Source organism: Phycomyces blakesleeanus (genome assembly GCF_001638985.1).
Source record: "Phycomyces blakesleeanus NRRL 1555(-) unplaced genomic scaffold PHYBLscaffold_5, whole genome shotgun sequence".
NCBI lineage: Eukaryota > Fungi > Mucoromycota > Mucoromycetes > Mucorales > Phycomycetaceae > Phycomyces > Phycomyces blakesleeanus.
In genome coordinates, this window is record NW_017265138.1 from 1,506,815 (window position 1) to 1,521,283 (window position 14,469).

Sequence of the window (14,469 nt, forward strand, 5' to 3'; positions counted from 1 at the left end):
GAGGCATAGAGTATGTGGAGGCAAAGATCCAGAATTGAGAGTGTTGAGCAGTTCAATTGGGTAGCTCAATTGATCATCTTCGCTTAGACCTTCGTCGATACTCTTGAACACAGTTTCTTGCCCAGGGAACAGTTCAATAAGGATGTCATTGATCTTCTTAACTTCTGCATTCTTTGAGGTCAAGATTACACGGCCCATAAGGAAGCTGGGACTGGTGGCATTGTTAAGAAGATCAGGAAAGATTGCACTGGCCAGGTGATTGAGATTACGGCCATGAAGGAGCATGTGTGGCGGAATGAGAAAGACGCCTTCACCACCAGTCGTCCGAAGACTGCCATTGCCAACAGTCAAGAGAAGGGCATCAAACGCATTAAGGTGTGTCATTTCCTGGGGATTAGTGGACTCGGCATTGCGCATGTTCTTGGTAAGTTTCATGCGGTGAACACAGCTCCAGAGATGTGTTTTCTTGACGCACTGGGAAACAATCTGGGATTTGTTTCCTTGTGGAATGACTGGAAGCACCTGGCGAAAGTCACCACCAAAAACGAACAGCTTGCCACCAAAAGGAACAGTCTCGAGCTGGGGGGTTAACAAACTTCATGACATCTTGAATGGAACGGTTGACAGCATTAATAAGATCCTTGCTGACCATTGAGACCTAGTCCCAGACGACCAATATCTGTATTTATTTTCCTGATAAACTTTTGCCACTTGAAAATTGGCAGGAATGGAAGACGTAGAGTTGATACCGACAAAACAATGGGAGGGACAGAATCTTGAACTTGGAATGCTCTGTTCGTCAGCCTTCTAAAATAAGAGAGTTATAGAGTAAAGAAAAATTGGGGTTGTGATAAAAGTAATGATATGAATAGGAATAGAGAAGTAACAAGAAGAAGAGTAAACTAAATACTTGTTAATGAGTCACCGTTTATTTCTTTCTCTAAATAAGTAAAAAAAAACGAATGATTTATGCTTTTTTTCTCATTTGTGGGCTTTATCCTTGAGGTTTTATTTTATTCTATTTTCTAAAATAAAATGAAGAACAATTTGAAGAGTTAATTAGCTCATAGGATAAAGTAATTGCTTTTATTTAATTTTTTTATTTTGGATAATTAATATACTATATATAAAAAGGGGGGTTTCAATGATAGATACCGTACAAGTTGGTGAGCCTTGTCCTTTGTAACCTTCTTTTGATTTAAGATGTATACAAGGTAAAAGTAAAAGTAAAAGCCGTAAAGATATTGAACATGGTGTTTTGACAGTGTGAATATGAAATGGATAGAAAAATAGAGCTAAAATAAATAACTAGCGATTATTCAATATAAATTGAAATTTATTTTAATTCACTATTTCATGGCTTTAATTATTATTACTAATTTTTTATATATAAAATATAAAATAAAATTATGATGTTGAACAAACCAAAGAAAAAAGGTATCGAGTTTTTGTTTTGTTTTATTTGGATGGTTACATTTGATAGTGTTTTAGTTAATCAAGCTTTCAGGCTTTGCTTGTGTACAAAACTTTAAATATTTGTACTCTTTCTTTTTTTTTATATATATATTTTTTACTAATAAATAAAGAAAGGGTCTATCATTTCTCATCTAAGGTTCAGTCATTCGCCTTTTCTGCACATAGAATAAAAGCAAGGGGAAAGAGTGAGAGTAAGAGAGAGAGAGAGATGGGGGGTATGTAAATCTTATGCCTTGGATCTTTATAAATTTGACTTCTTTATTGTGACTTATAGTTTGCCAAGTAATGCCCAAAAGATAATCAAGGCGCCTTTCTTTGAGTGCAGAAGGTCTCCTTCTGAACATGCAGACAGCTGAATACCTATTATGATAATTATTTAAGGTTATGTGAGGCAAATAATAATATAAATATAATTTTTTTTGGTACTTTACATGTGGGACATCCGTGTTCACAGGAACATTGTTGAATTCTATCGGCTGAAGTTTTTAGTAGAGACTCAAATATTTGATATACCTTTTGTACAACTCCATTCAATTGAAGTTCGTACACCAGGATTCTTTATAGTTTGACAAGAAAAAATAGAAGAACAAGAAGATAGTTAATAGTATCAAAGCACAAAATGCATATACATGTACTTCTTGCATAATATATATATATAAAAAGAAAAACTATAATTTATGATTCTATTATTACCTTGTAGGTAAGTCTTTGTGGGGACTTTTGCATTTAATTTTGAGGGTTCCGTTGGAAGATATTCCAAATCTCGGTAACACATTGATTAACGCATGTTCTGAAATACAGACATAGATAGATAATTACATACAAATAGGTTAATATTTAATAATAAAAATAAGAACAAGTTATTATATATATATATATAAATTTGTGGTGTGTTGCGATAAAGTATAGATGGCATGACAATAATAGTCATAATAATCATAAAAAATCAAGCAAGTAGCAATCAAGTAGCAGCAAAAAGAATCATCATATAGATTTATATGTTCATGCACGTTTGACTTGATTATCATTTTCTTTTTTTTTTGCTCACCTGCACTATGGATAGCTGCCATTGGATTGATTTCCAGGGTTTCTAATCTCTGCAATGCAAGATAGGGAACGTCTGTCCATACACCCGTTGCATTTTGAACGACAGGATCCATATAAACATCGAGAGAGTCTATAATTCTATTGTACTTGTCGACCTTGTGATAACCAAACACCACAGTCTCCACTATACACATACACATGTATAGATCAATAAGTCGAGAGTAATAGAAAGAGTGGTATAGGTGTGTGGGAGGATTGTTAGTATTGGTATTAGTTTTGCATAATAATTTTGATTCTATTTTCTTCTTCTTCTTCTTGTACACATGTGTGCGTGCTTACCTTGTACGCTTCCGAGAGACACGGTGTGTTGTGTGCAATGCATTGACTTTGTGTTTGTGACACGAACTGTATTGACATTGGTGGAATCACGTGGACTGGTGGTCCAATCTACTCGAACTAGATGAACAGTTGCACAGCGTTGGATGATGTTGCATTCATCGACAAGATATGTCTGGCCCTGATGAATAAAAATAGCGCCTAGAAGTGGTATTTATAAGTTATGTTATCAGGAGTTAGATTTAGGGTGCATGTATAGACAGGTGCGTTAAGCAAGAGTTGTTATTATTATTATTGGATGATTGACTGGTCAAGTTGTTAGATTTGTTGGCTTTTTGTTACCTTTGTGGATCTCAAAAGGTGCCCGACTCGTTTCGATTTCTTCAAGGATTTTGTATTCATTCTTATCAGTGATATCGACAACCACGAATATTTCTTCAGTGATGTTTCGAATGGGTACAAATTCAGCCGGATATGGTCTGAATTTATGATGAGGTCTATAGAGCTTTTAAAAAAAAATTATATATTTATATATATATATATATTTATGTATGTATAGTATATTAACCCCGTTGTCAATTGGAACTAGATGCTCCTCACAGATAGTCTTGATATTTGGACCAAAGAACATCGTGTCTTTTGTGATATCGAGTGGCCATTCTTCTGCCGCACACTGCAGGTGGCGTTCTAGCAGTGCTGAATCTTCCTTCTCCCCGATGTGTAAATGAAGTGGTGCCGGTTTCTGATCAAATAGAGCAGATGGGTGTTTCTGATGGTCGTACAACAACAAAATATATTACTACCATTATCATTATCATTGTATGTATGTATTGGCTTCTTTGGCTTTGTGTTAATGTATGTGAAAATAAATAAATAAACAAGTAATTATTTGAAACACTAATAAAGAAAATAAAAATAAAAATCATGTGTTTCAAAAATTAAATTTTTTCTTAAAAATAATTAAAAAAAAAAAAAAAAAAGTGGGATGCTTACGGCATAATACTGGTCCATCGGGTCATTGTTTGTTATCACTATCGAGAGGGAGTCTGTGTGGCGTCTTCCTGCCCTTCCTGATTGTTGCCACTATATATATATATATATAAAATGAACAAATAAATAGCAATAGAGAAATAGTGAGTATATGGGTGAGTGAGTAAAGAATCTTTTTTTTTTGGGTTTCATAGTGTACAATTTACAATTTACATATTATATATTATATATAAAATTTCTGCTTCTTTGCTTTTGCTTTTTCTGTTTTCTTTTATCTGCTCTTACCAATGATGATATTGACCATGGAACGCCTATCATAACCACAGCATCTTGTATGTATTTGAAGAATCAAGACAAGGCAAAAGTGGTGTCAAATAAAAAGTATAGTTTTGGTTAGCATAATAAACAGGTGTATATGATACATTATTGAAAAGGGGGTAAAGAAAATGATTGATTTGGCTGTCTGGAAGCCTATTTTTTTTTCTTTCTTCTTTTTCCTATTATATCCCATCCCACTCCATTCCATTCCATTCCATTTCATTCCAGTCTAGATTAACTTTCTTTCTTTTTTGGTTTGACTATCCCAAATCTGCCCTAAATCTATCCTGACCCTAGCCAAAACTTTGTTCAACTTGGTTTAGCACAGTTCAGCCCTAGCAATAGTCATAGACATGGCTTTTGTCTGTCTATCTGTCTATCTATCTATCTAGCTAGCTCCAGGTCTAACTTCTACTGGCTTCTATAGCATACTCTATTTAATTTAATTTAATTTTTAATGTCTAGTATAAAGAAGGAAAAGATTTATATACCAAGAGATCCAATATCGATGCCTAATTCAAGTGCATTGGTTGCAATGACGCCCAAGAGCTGTCCGTTAAATAATTGATGTTCGATGCGCCTTCTTTCTTGGGGCGTGTATCCCCCTCGATAAGACATGAGTTTCTTGAGCCTATCTGGTTCTTGAGAAAGTTTCTCCCTCATTTGTCTCATTAACAATTCGCACGTTTTTCTCGTCTAATACAATGCAATACAATACAATACAATACAGTACAATAAATTGTATATTGCATTATTATAAACACAGACACACACAAATAAGCAAACAAAGGACACAGAATTATTAGCTTTAGTAGCAAGTAGCCCATAAAAACCAATAAGATCAAGTCTAGTCTAGTCTAGTCTAATCTAATCAAGTCAAGTCAAGTTTTATGAAAATGAAACTTGTATTTTAAATAGAAAATCTATATGTTTACCTTGCAAAAGGCAATGGTTCTCACATTACGAGACAACAGGTATTCCAAGATATCTGCACATTCCAGTATCACACTCCTTCTTACACCATCTTTATCCTCAGGGTTTAACAGTGGAGGATTCCAGAGAATGAACTCCTTGAAATATATATAATTTTGTGCATTACAAATCAGAAATGTTATGTATGCATATTACAGCAATGCACTGTATACAATATATACTATAAAGAAAAGAAATAAAGAACATGCTAAACAGACAGACAGATAGACAGAAAGACAGAAAGGGAAATGAGGATTACGATAATGACGATAATTATGATGATGATGATTATGATGATTATAATACTTATACTAATGAGTAGGAGGAGTAGGAGGAGTAAGAGGATGAGTAAGAGTAGGAGTCAGGAGTATAGGGCTCTGAATTTCTCTCCATCTTGTCTTGTCTGTCTTGTCTTGCCTATCTGCTTCTGGCAATATATATATATATATATATATAACCTTGACCTCTAACCTACCTTTTTCCCACATGGTGCGCCGTCTTGATCTACCGTCTTGACATTATCAACGCCTAATACTTGCTGCATATGCTATAAGTTGAATATATATATATACACATAATTGTACAATTTAGTTGGTTGATTATTTAGTATGCATATATGTATGTATATGTATGTACAACTTGGTGAGACGTTTGTATTCTTCTTTAGACTTTAATACTTTTATTGTACTATACTTTACTGTACTGTACTGTACTGTACTGTATTGAATATACTATAATATAAATTCCCTCTCTCTCTCTCTCTCTATATATATATCTTTTTGTGTTTGTGTGTCTTTTGTGTGTCTTTGTAACCAAGCGAAATAAGAAATAAGAAATATACTGCGTTTGGTTAGCTCACTACACAGACTACCTTTTCTGGATCTTGGAGAGTCGCACTGCAGGACACACAAAGAGCGGAAGTGTTACCGAAATAATGGCACACTCGGCGCAATCTTCTTAGAATCAGAGCCACATTTGATCCAAACGACCCATTATAGATATGCAATTCTTGTATATATATAAAAAAATAGTATTAATAGACTATTCATTTGGTTTTCACTGTTAAGCTATTACCGTCTATAACAATAAAACAAAGTTGAGTGAGAAAAGGCCTCCAGTGAGACGAGTTGGGTAAGATGGCATAGTGGAGCACATCAGGATTGGTGAAGATTACACTAGCATTCTTTCGAATCAGCGCACGCTCTTGAGTAGGTGTGTCACCATCCAAAGTAACCGCCTACAATATAAATATAAATATACACACACAGAGAGAGAGAAAAGTATAATATTAAAGTATGAGCTTGTGGTTCCTTTTTAACCAGCCAATCAATCAAACTAATCATGTGTACCCTATATATAATAATAATAATAATTCTTTGCTTACTTTTATGTTTGAAAGGCTTGGACATTTCAATAACCAGGATTTAAATGAGGCTAGCTGGTCTTGTGCAAGTGCCTTTGTAGGAAATATCAGTAGAGCTGTGGAGAGGGGGTTGTCAAGCAAGGCTTCCAATATATAGAGCTGGTATACAAGTGATTTCCCACTACAAAACACATACAGGTTATTAAGCCCATTAAATATTAAATGCAATTGTTAACCAGCATAGAAAAAAAAAGAGCGGTCATATTTCTTTTTTGTTGTTGTTGGTTCGTACTACATTTATTTGATTGGTACCACTACGACTACCACTATTTATTACTACTTTATACTATATATATATATATACTATATATTTATTATATACAACAAAATCAAAACAAAAAGAATGATGTGGTTTCTTTCCTTGCTATAATCCAACTGACCGTCTTACCTGGCTGTAGATGTGGTAGTAATGACATGTTGCCTGTTTCTTAGGCCAGAAATTGCTTCTGCCTGATGTGTATAGAGCTTATGGATTCCACTTTCAGACATTGCTTCCTGAATCTCCTGGGAAAACAGCGCCTCACCTATATATTTTTTTTGGAACGTTAGCATAGCAACAACAACAACAATAATAATAATAATAATAATATCAAGGTTTATGTTTTTAACGTTCAAAAAAAAAGCCTTTTAAGTACACACAACCGAGTAAGCTTTTTTTTTTCTAAGTTGTTAGAAGTAATACAAAATAAAATAAAAAGTAAATACTTGCCGTAATGAGCTTCTTGTGCGGGAAATGTCTTGGTGGGGAACTTGTCCAACCTATCTTTTTCTCCACAGAATTTCTGAAGATGTAAATCTCCAATGACCTTTTCCATCGTCAGTGGTACGTCTTCCCTTGACTGGTCAGGAATTTGTGTTATTATTGGCGGGTTATTTACAGAAGGGAGACTGGCGGTGATCTTTTGATGGAGACATGTGTCCACATCGATCGCCTTTATTACAAAAAATATATATGGTTGTTTTTTTTAATATCATTATTATCATTAGTATTGTTAAGTTAAAGAAAGACAATTTATATATCTAATTAATTAATTAACCAACTGACTAAAGAACTAAAGAACTGACCATTTCTTTGCAATCATCAATAAACTTGTCTAGAGCACGTCGAAATAGATCATTGCGGGTCTCGACAGCCTTCTTTATTGCAGTGGGGGTGACGGATCTGATGTTCTTCATTTGGTGAGAATACCGTCCATTTTTTTTTCCTTTTATTCCTACTGCTGCACTTTTATTTGTTGTTGTTGTTGTTGTTGGCACGAGGGGAGAACTTGTTCCGAATTGGATAGTTACATAATTCTCTTTATTAGAAGAAAAAGTAGTAGTAGTAGTAGTGGTAGTGGTAGTGTTGACTGCATTGGTATCAAGTGTGGTTTGGTCATCACATTGATTCATTACAATCCAATCAGGAACAATGACATTGATTGCAATCAGATCTTGAATGGTTAGAATGTCGCCAGCAATAGATTGCTGTAGCATCCCAAAGCTGATTGCAGATTCTAGACGTGCTTCACAAAAGGCGCATAATGTATTGATCTTTCTGAATAGACTCCAGAGACGATCCAGGGCAGGTGTCAAGGTGTGAACACAAGTGTAAGATTTGGTCTTGGTCTTGGTCTTGGTCTTAGTGTTTGAGTGAAAAGGTAGTGAATTGTCGTTGGACGTGATTTCGGCACTATTGGCCTGATCACCACCATCATTATTAGCATCATTCAAGGTTCTTTTTCGTTTTGGCATCAAAGTTTTTGATTGATTTTTGTGTTTAGTGGATAAAATAAAATAGCAATACACAAGCACAAGAACAGGCACAGGCACAGGCACAGGCACAGGAACATATGTATAGAATATTTTACTATCTCTCTTTCTCTCTGTTGTTCTCTCGTTCTTAGGTTGTCAATTAAATGACGTGACACTTTTTATTTATTTTTCTTAGAGAAATTATTATCAATATTTTAATTTGTCTATTGTATCTATTGTATCCATGTAAATATTTAATTAAGATAAAAAAGAAAAAACAAATAATTTATTGCCAAGTGTAGATTTGATAGTTACCATAGATACACATACTACACATAACATATATTATGAATTGATTGATTGATTCCTAATATAATATAATATAATATAATTGAAAATGAATTCTGACAGTGGAATATTATGGAACTCATTTAGAATAAAAAAGAATAAAGAATATTTTTCTTTATGTTACTAGTAGCAAATCAAAAAAATAATAAAACAAAGATGAAATAAAATGAAAAATAAAAAATAAAATAAAAATTAAATAATAATAACCATGACGTGATGTCGATAGGGGAAAATAAAATAAATATATATATTATATCCATGTGGTCCAGGCGTGAATAGTTACACAGACCACATGACCGCCGAATAGTTCATCACCCAATCTTAGATTGCCATTTTTGGTAGAATGTAGACAACAACGTGAGCCAACAAATAAAAAAAAAAAAAGAAGAGTATTGTAATTAATAAAAATGCGCGTGTATAAATTTATACATACGCAAATACACCCTAAGAGAGAGAAACAGAGTGGGACTATATATTATATATCGATATTTTTAGGAATTAATGTTACACAGTCATCAAATCACCAATGATAGGCTTGATCATCTGACTAAAAGTAGCCAAAACACGCGCTACAACTGTGACTCCAATGCAAAAGAAACATATACTTTATAATAGATTTGTATACAGAGGATAGTACTATAAAATATATGTATATATGAAATTTTCTTGCAAGTATAAATTAAGGACCCTTTTACTTGAATGTCTTTCTTTCTTTCCTTCATTATCATCACTACTCTTACTACATTAACAAACCAAAAAAAATCTTTTCTGTATTTCAAATACACTATAATCATATCATATTTATAATTTTTTTTTTTAAAAAAAAATAACTCAGTCACATACAAATAAAAGTAAAAAGAAGAACAAAATGACCAAGAACTATATGGATGACTTTGAACCCACTCTGTACACCTACCCCACCTACCACTATTCCATCCACGATGGCGATGATGTCATTCTCGAGTCTGCAGAAGACTGTCTCTCTGCCAGCTGTGTCGCCGAATGGCTTGGTCGTTTCCCTAGTGCAACTGCCACACTCACATTGGACGGAGACACCATAGACATTCCAGTCTATGCCCTTCGCCGCAGAAATGCTGTCGTTGCTGCCCTACCAGACGCCCCTATCATGGCATAAAAGAAATAATCCCATAACTACATAACTTCCTTGGTCTCTTTGGTCTATCTCTCTAGCTGGCCTATCTTCCTTGGTAACCTTGCTTGGATTCTCCAAAAAAAAATGCTCATCCATTTTCATCTGTACATTTCCCTATATTTTCTTTCTCTCTTTCACTTTACATCTAGAATGTTACATAGCAAACAAATTACATAGATCTTCATTCTCTCTCTCTCTCTCTCTAGCCTTCTTTTTTTGTTTTCTTGTTTTCTTTATCTCTTTATCTCTGCACAAAACTCATTATCTCAATCGATCAATCAAATCATTTGTTCATTCATTCGTTCATTCAAATCAAATATATATATATATTTTACACATACAATTTCAAATATTTTATTATTTATTCATTTGTTTAACAGCAATAATAAAAATAAAAAGCCAATTCGATTCAATTCAATTCAATTCGATTCTTTATTCCAATTAATCAGTGTTCAAATCATTCAGTAAATCAATCAATAACGAGTGTCTCCCCTTCTTCATCTCGGCGATATCCTCTCTCCTCCTTCTCCTATTAAAATATAGACAGATAGATATGTAGTGATATTGGTATTAGTATTGGTATTGGCAATGTCATCCAATTCGATTCGATTCATTATTAATTGTCAAACAAAGGACAAGATTATGCTTTGTACAGGCAGCATAGTTAATAGTATATAATTTATCCCACACTTGCCTTCTTTCGCTTCTTCTTCTTCTTGTGCTCGTGTGTGTGTCCATCTTCATCATGATCGTGGCTATGTTTCCGCTTCTTCTTCTAAAATAAAGAAAACCCGAGAAAAATATAGATGCACAGACGCACAACGACACAGACACAGACAATTAATCAATACATTTATTCATATCAATAAACCCTTTATTTCCTTCCTTCTTTCTTTTTTCTCTATTTCTCCCTTATCCCAACCTCCCACTTCTTCCTCTTATTTCTCTTACCTTCTTCTTGCGTTCTCGCTTGTTCATTTCATCGCCTAAAAAATATCATGCAAAGATATAGATAGATAGATAGATAGATATATAAATAAAGAAGTATATGTGTATGTATGTTCATGCATATGTTTATACATATCAATGTGAATCTCTCTTGGTTTATTTTCATTATTTCAGAGTACTCCTACACACAAAGACAGATATATAGTTGAAACATAATATTCTTTACCTGCAGATGCCCCGTACTCTCCCCTCTCTGTGTGAAGGTATTGACCAGGATTAACCCCCGAATAAGTAGAGGATCCGCCATCATCTGTACCAAGGATAGAAGCATCAAACTATTTCACACAAACACATGTATATACATGTACATGTACATATACATATACATACATGCATACACACACACACAAATAAGCCAAAAAAAAAGGATCAATAATTTCTCTTAAAGAAAGAAAGAACACACTGATTTTTTTGCTTCCTTAAAGAAGTAAAGGGTAATAATAGAACCCTTCCTCCCTACAAATTCTCTCTTTCTCTTTCTCTCTTTGTTTGTTTGTCTTGCTATATTTCTTATATGATTTGGCTTACACCAGGTACAGGTCCTTCTTTGAGTGAGAACGCGTCTTCTAATGTTTCTGGATCAAGTCTTTTGATTTTCGGTCCACTCTCAACTGCTTGTGGATCTCGCAGGAGATTGATCAGATAACCATCTGGTTCAACATCGTACTTTCCTACAAGGTCATTTGTTTTTTTTTGTTTAAAGAAAAAACGGAGAACAGAGAGAAGAAGAAGGAAAAGAAAAGAAAATAAAACCATTTCTCAGTCATCCATTCATCCATCCATTCGCAGATTTTCTTTTGATTTTTATTATCATTATCATCAACATTGATGTTGTTGTTGTTACTGTCTTTAATGTTGAAATTGTCGTCGATGTTGCTGACAATTGAATAAAATTATATAATAATAATAATAATAATTTTAATTATAATGGTAATTAGGATTGTTGTGTACCAGGTAAATCAGATATATAACGAAAGAGTGTCTGGTCTAATCCGGCTGCTCGATTAGGTGGTGAATAAGGTCTGACATATTTATCGTAAAGAGGAGTGAGATTGTAATAACTGAGGAGATCTTGGCTGCCTGTCAGCCGTGGTCTTTTGGTCATTGTAGCCATGTTTCTTTTCTTTCAAAAAGAAAAAAAAAGAAAAGAGAAAGAACAGACTACCAAAAAAAGAAAAAAGAAAGGTAATAAAACTAGTACAGTTAGGCTGGTAGGATATTGGCGGTTACAAAAAATAATAATTGTCGGTTAATAAAAAATACAATTGTCGAAAGATATTTGATTTGTCGGTTAGTGCCAAACAAATTGTCGTTCAAATACGAATATGCAAAAATAAAAAAGAGGTTTAGTCCATTGCACTTCACAAGACGGTGCTTCTAATTACATAGCACCTTTACACATTTCATTTAATAAAAGAGCAACTTTGAAGTTTGATCTAATCTTATTGTTTTTGTCTAAGAATATATTCGATAAACCAAGTACAGTTTCTATCAGTAAAACATGGTTATCAATCCAATTCAAGCAAAAAAGAGACCCAAGGGTAAGAAGGAAAGATAATGAATAAGATTGATAATGATATCCATGTAAAACAGAAAGCTAGGCACTATGTATAGGTACCAGTAGGAGAATGGTCTTAAAGATGGTAAATGGACAGGTATCCAGAAATAAAGGGACACTATCTTTTCATGGATAATACTCCTACTCCTGTCCATAGCTCAACTAACATAGGAAAATATATTCACTCTAGAGGATATCAATATGTATATACTCTTTCATATTCCTCTGAATTGAATCTAATCTAGCAGCTCTGTTAAGTTATTAAGAGCAAAGTTAAACGAAATATATTTTTGGAAAAAGAATTGTTGATAACTAAAACTAGTGGGGCATATGATAGCTTATATGTAAGTGATTTCAATGGCTTTGGTTCTAATTCTGTTAAGTGTTTTTGGAAATGCTTCAATAAAGAGAGGCTATGAGCATCGATGTGCCTTTTTAGAAATCAGCCCTACCAAGTAAGCTATAAAAAAAAAGAAAGTGATGCTTATTACTTATTACTTATCTTTCAAATCGCAAGCCACAAAAGCAATGTCGGTCCTTGGTGGCATCAATAAACGAGTAGATGCTAGGGTGGGTGGGACGCCGCTTAGTTTCCCAAGACTTTCCATCATTCATAGGTCGGCACAGCGTGCGAATGTTCTTCAAATTGACAAAGAAAACCAATTCTTCCAAGGAGCAGGGAAACGTGAGTTGACCAATCTCTTGCATGAGATACATTCCATCGTGTCGTAAGCTTGACAAAAAAAAAGTAATATTGAACCCATTGATTTGGAAGGTCAAAGCGGCTTGCAGCTTATTGTTATCAATGGTATCTTTGGCGAGCGTTGCCAAGCGCAGAAGGTCGTGGCATAGTGAATGATTGTCGGTGGTGGGACGTGCTAGCTTTACTTCGCCAAATCCTAAGCTTGGTCCAAAATCACGCTGGTGTATCTTAGAAATGGTTGCATCAGGGCGTATGTCTCCACTTTGATCGCTTGTCACATTCGACCATCGCAATAAAACATTTCTGCTGGGATCAGATAGCAAAGAGGATAAAATAGGGTCAAAATACATCGTGAAAAGTTCACATTCACCGATGCACTTCTTGTTCTTGATGGCAATTAGGGGAAGTTTGCGCATTCTATAAAAATATTTAGTTTGTAACGTGATTATAACTTACAGAACTTCTTTCAGCTCTATTACTGTTAATTATGACTTACGCGGCCGCAATGCCTCGCAACAACGATCCCTGAAGTGGGTCCAAGCTCCTACCAAGCATCAAGAGATCAATTTCAACATCATCCTTTGCTTGGAGATTTGAGTCCATATTGTTCATCAATCGAGTCAGCTTCATGCACACTTCATCACACATATCCTGCTTGAAGTCCAGGCATTCGGCTAACATTTCCTTATTGAGTTTGACAAGGATGTCTTCAGAGAATATATCAATACACAGTGGACTGTGTTGGCCAGTGCATAAGAGAAGGATATTAGACAAAGATAAAAGTTCGTGTATGGAAGATTCGATAAAGAGCAACTTATTAGCAGTTATTCTCGTGACAGCTTGTTGGAATTCTGTAAATAACTCGGCTAAGTCCATGCCCTGGAACGTCCATGACTCCAAAGGGGTAGTCTTTTCCACATCATCCGCCACAGTCTCAGTAGCAGCGAAAATGAATTCCTGGTGATCGGCTACTGTTGCATCAGTTGTTCCTATAGTATCAGCTATGGTATTTGTGGTATGAGATACGGGTATCGTGGTATCAGAAATCGCTGTAGATGTTGGAGTGCCATGTGAGGATTAGGAGGTATATGCAGATATCGATTATGTAGCGATAGAAGTGGGAGCTGCGTAAGCGAGTCCTGTGGTTCCATGCTCAAAAACGCCGCGTACATATTCAGCGCAACTCTTATGTGTATTGAGTTGGGTTTTTCGTCGCGACCTTTCTAGTCAATAGAGCTTGTACTTTTCTGATTGCTTGAAGATTGCTGAATTCTGATTCCAAACGCTCTTTTTCACTTGATAAATGATGTGTATTGATAATGTTTTTTTTTCTTGTATCGTGTAATTGCGTAGCTGTTTGCCCAATAAACCAAAATTCATCTACAAAAAGTTTTAGTGTCAAA

At 34.6% G+C, this 14,469-nt stretch overlaps 4 protein-coding genes across 4 annotated transcripts in view; 1 reads left to right on the plus strand and 3 right to left on the minus strand.

The window, feature by feature from the left end:
* Nucleotides 1-1,744: 1,744 nt before the first annotated feature.
* Nucleotides 1,745-7,114, minus strand: PHYBLDRAFT_18709 (hypothetical protein; the record flags this gene model as incomplete). Its single annotated transcript, XM_018439327.1, has 16 exons — nucleotides 1,745-1,836; nucleotides 1,908-2,032; nucleotides 2,170-2,266; nucleotides 2,525-2,707; nucleotides 2,863-3,060; nucleotides 3,202-3,364; nucleotides 3,428-3,628; nucleotides 3,853-3,942; nucleotides 4,135-4,178; nucleotides 4,659-4,863; nucleotides 5,103-5,237; nucleotides 5,615-5,686; nucleotides 6,011-6,147; nucleotides 6,214-6,376; nucleotides 6,524-6,683; nucleotides 6,951-7,114. 16 exons carry the CDS (start codon nucleotides 7,112-7,114, stop codon nucleotides 1,745-1,747), a joined length of 2,229 nt encoding a protein of 742 aa, XP_018295006.1.
* A 2,253-nt stretch (nucleotides 7,115-9,367) lies between these two features.
* Nucleotides 9,368-10,213, plus strand: PHYBLDRAFT_158032 (hypothetical protein). Its single transcript, XM_018433719.1, has one exon. It carries the CDS (start codon nucleotides 9,513-9,515, stop codon nucleotides 9,777-9,779), a length of 267 nt encoding a protein of 88 aa, XP_018295007.1. The 5' UTR covers nucleotides 9,368-9,512; the 3' UTR covers nucleotides 9,780-10,213.
* A 263-nt stretch (nucleotides 10,214-10,476) lies between these two features.
* Nucleotides 10,477-11,919, minus strand: PHYBLDRAFT_62842 (hypothetical protein; the record flags this gene model as incomplete). The annotated part of the gene is made up of 5 exons (XM_018441023.1): nucleotides 10,477-10,572; nucleotides 10,749-10,783; nucleotides 10,972-11,080; nucleotides 11,334-11,476; nucleotides 11,757-11,919. The coding sequence occupies 5 exons, from the start codon at nucleotides 11,917-11,919 to the stop codon at nucleotides 10,477-10,479; spliced, it is 546 nt and encodes a 181-aa protein (XP_018295008.1).
* Nucleotides 11,920-12,861: 942 nt separating this feature from the next.
* PHYBLDRAFT_62841 (hypothetical protein) overlaps nucleotides 12,862-14,469 on the minus strand; it is a gene marked incomplete at both ends in the record, with an annotated part of 1,811 nt that continues 203 nt past the window's right edge. Inside the window, 3 exons of the mRNA XM_018441022.1 lie at nucleotides 12,862-13,483; nucleotides 13,563-14,115; nucleotides 14,310-14,353. Of these exons, the coding sequence (XP_018295009.1) occupies nucleotides 12,862-13,483; nucleotides 13,563-14,115; nucleotides 14,310-14,353 (1,219 nt within the window). The remainder of the gene's footprint in view (nucleotides 13,484-13,562; nucleotides 14,116-14,309; nucleotides 14,354-14,469) is intronic.

Coding starts and splice junctions, on each gene's coding strand:
- PHYBLDRAFT_158032 (XM_018433719.1), top strand. CDS start 9,513: ATGACCAAGAACTATATGGATGACTTTGAACCCACTCTGTACACCTAC.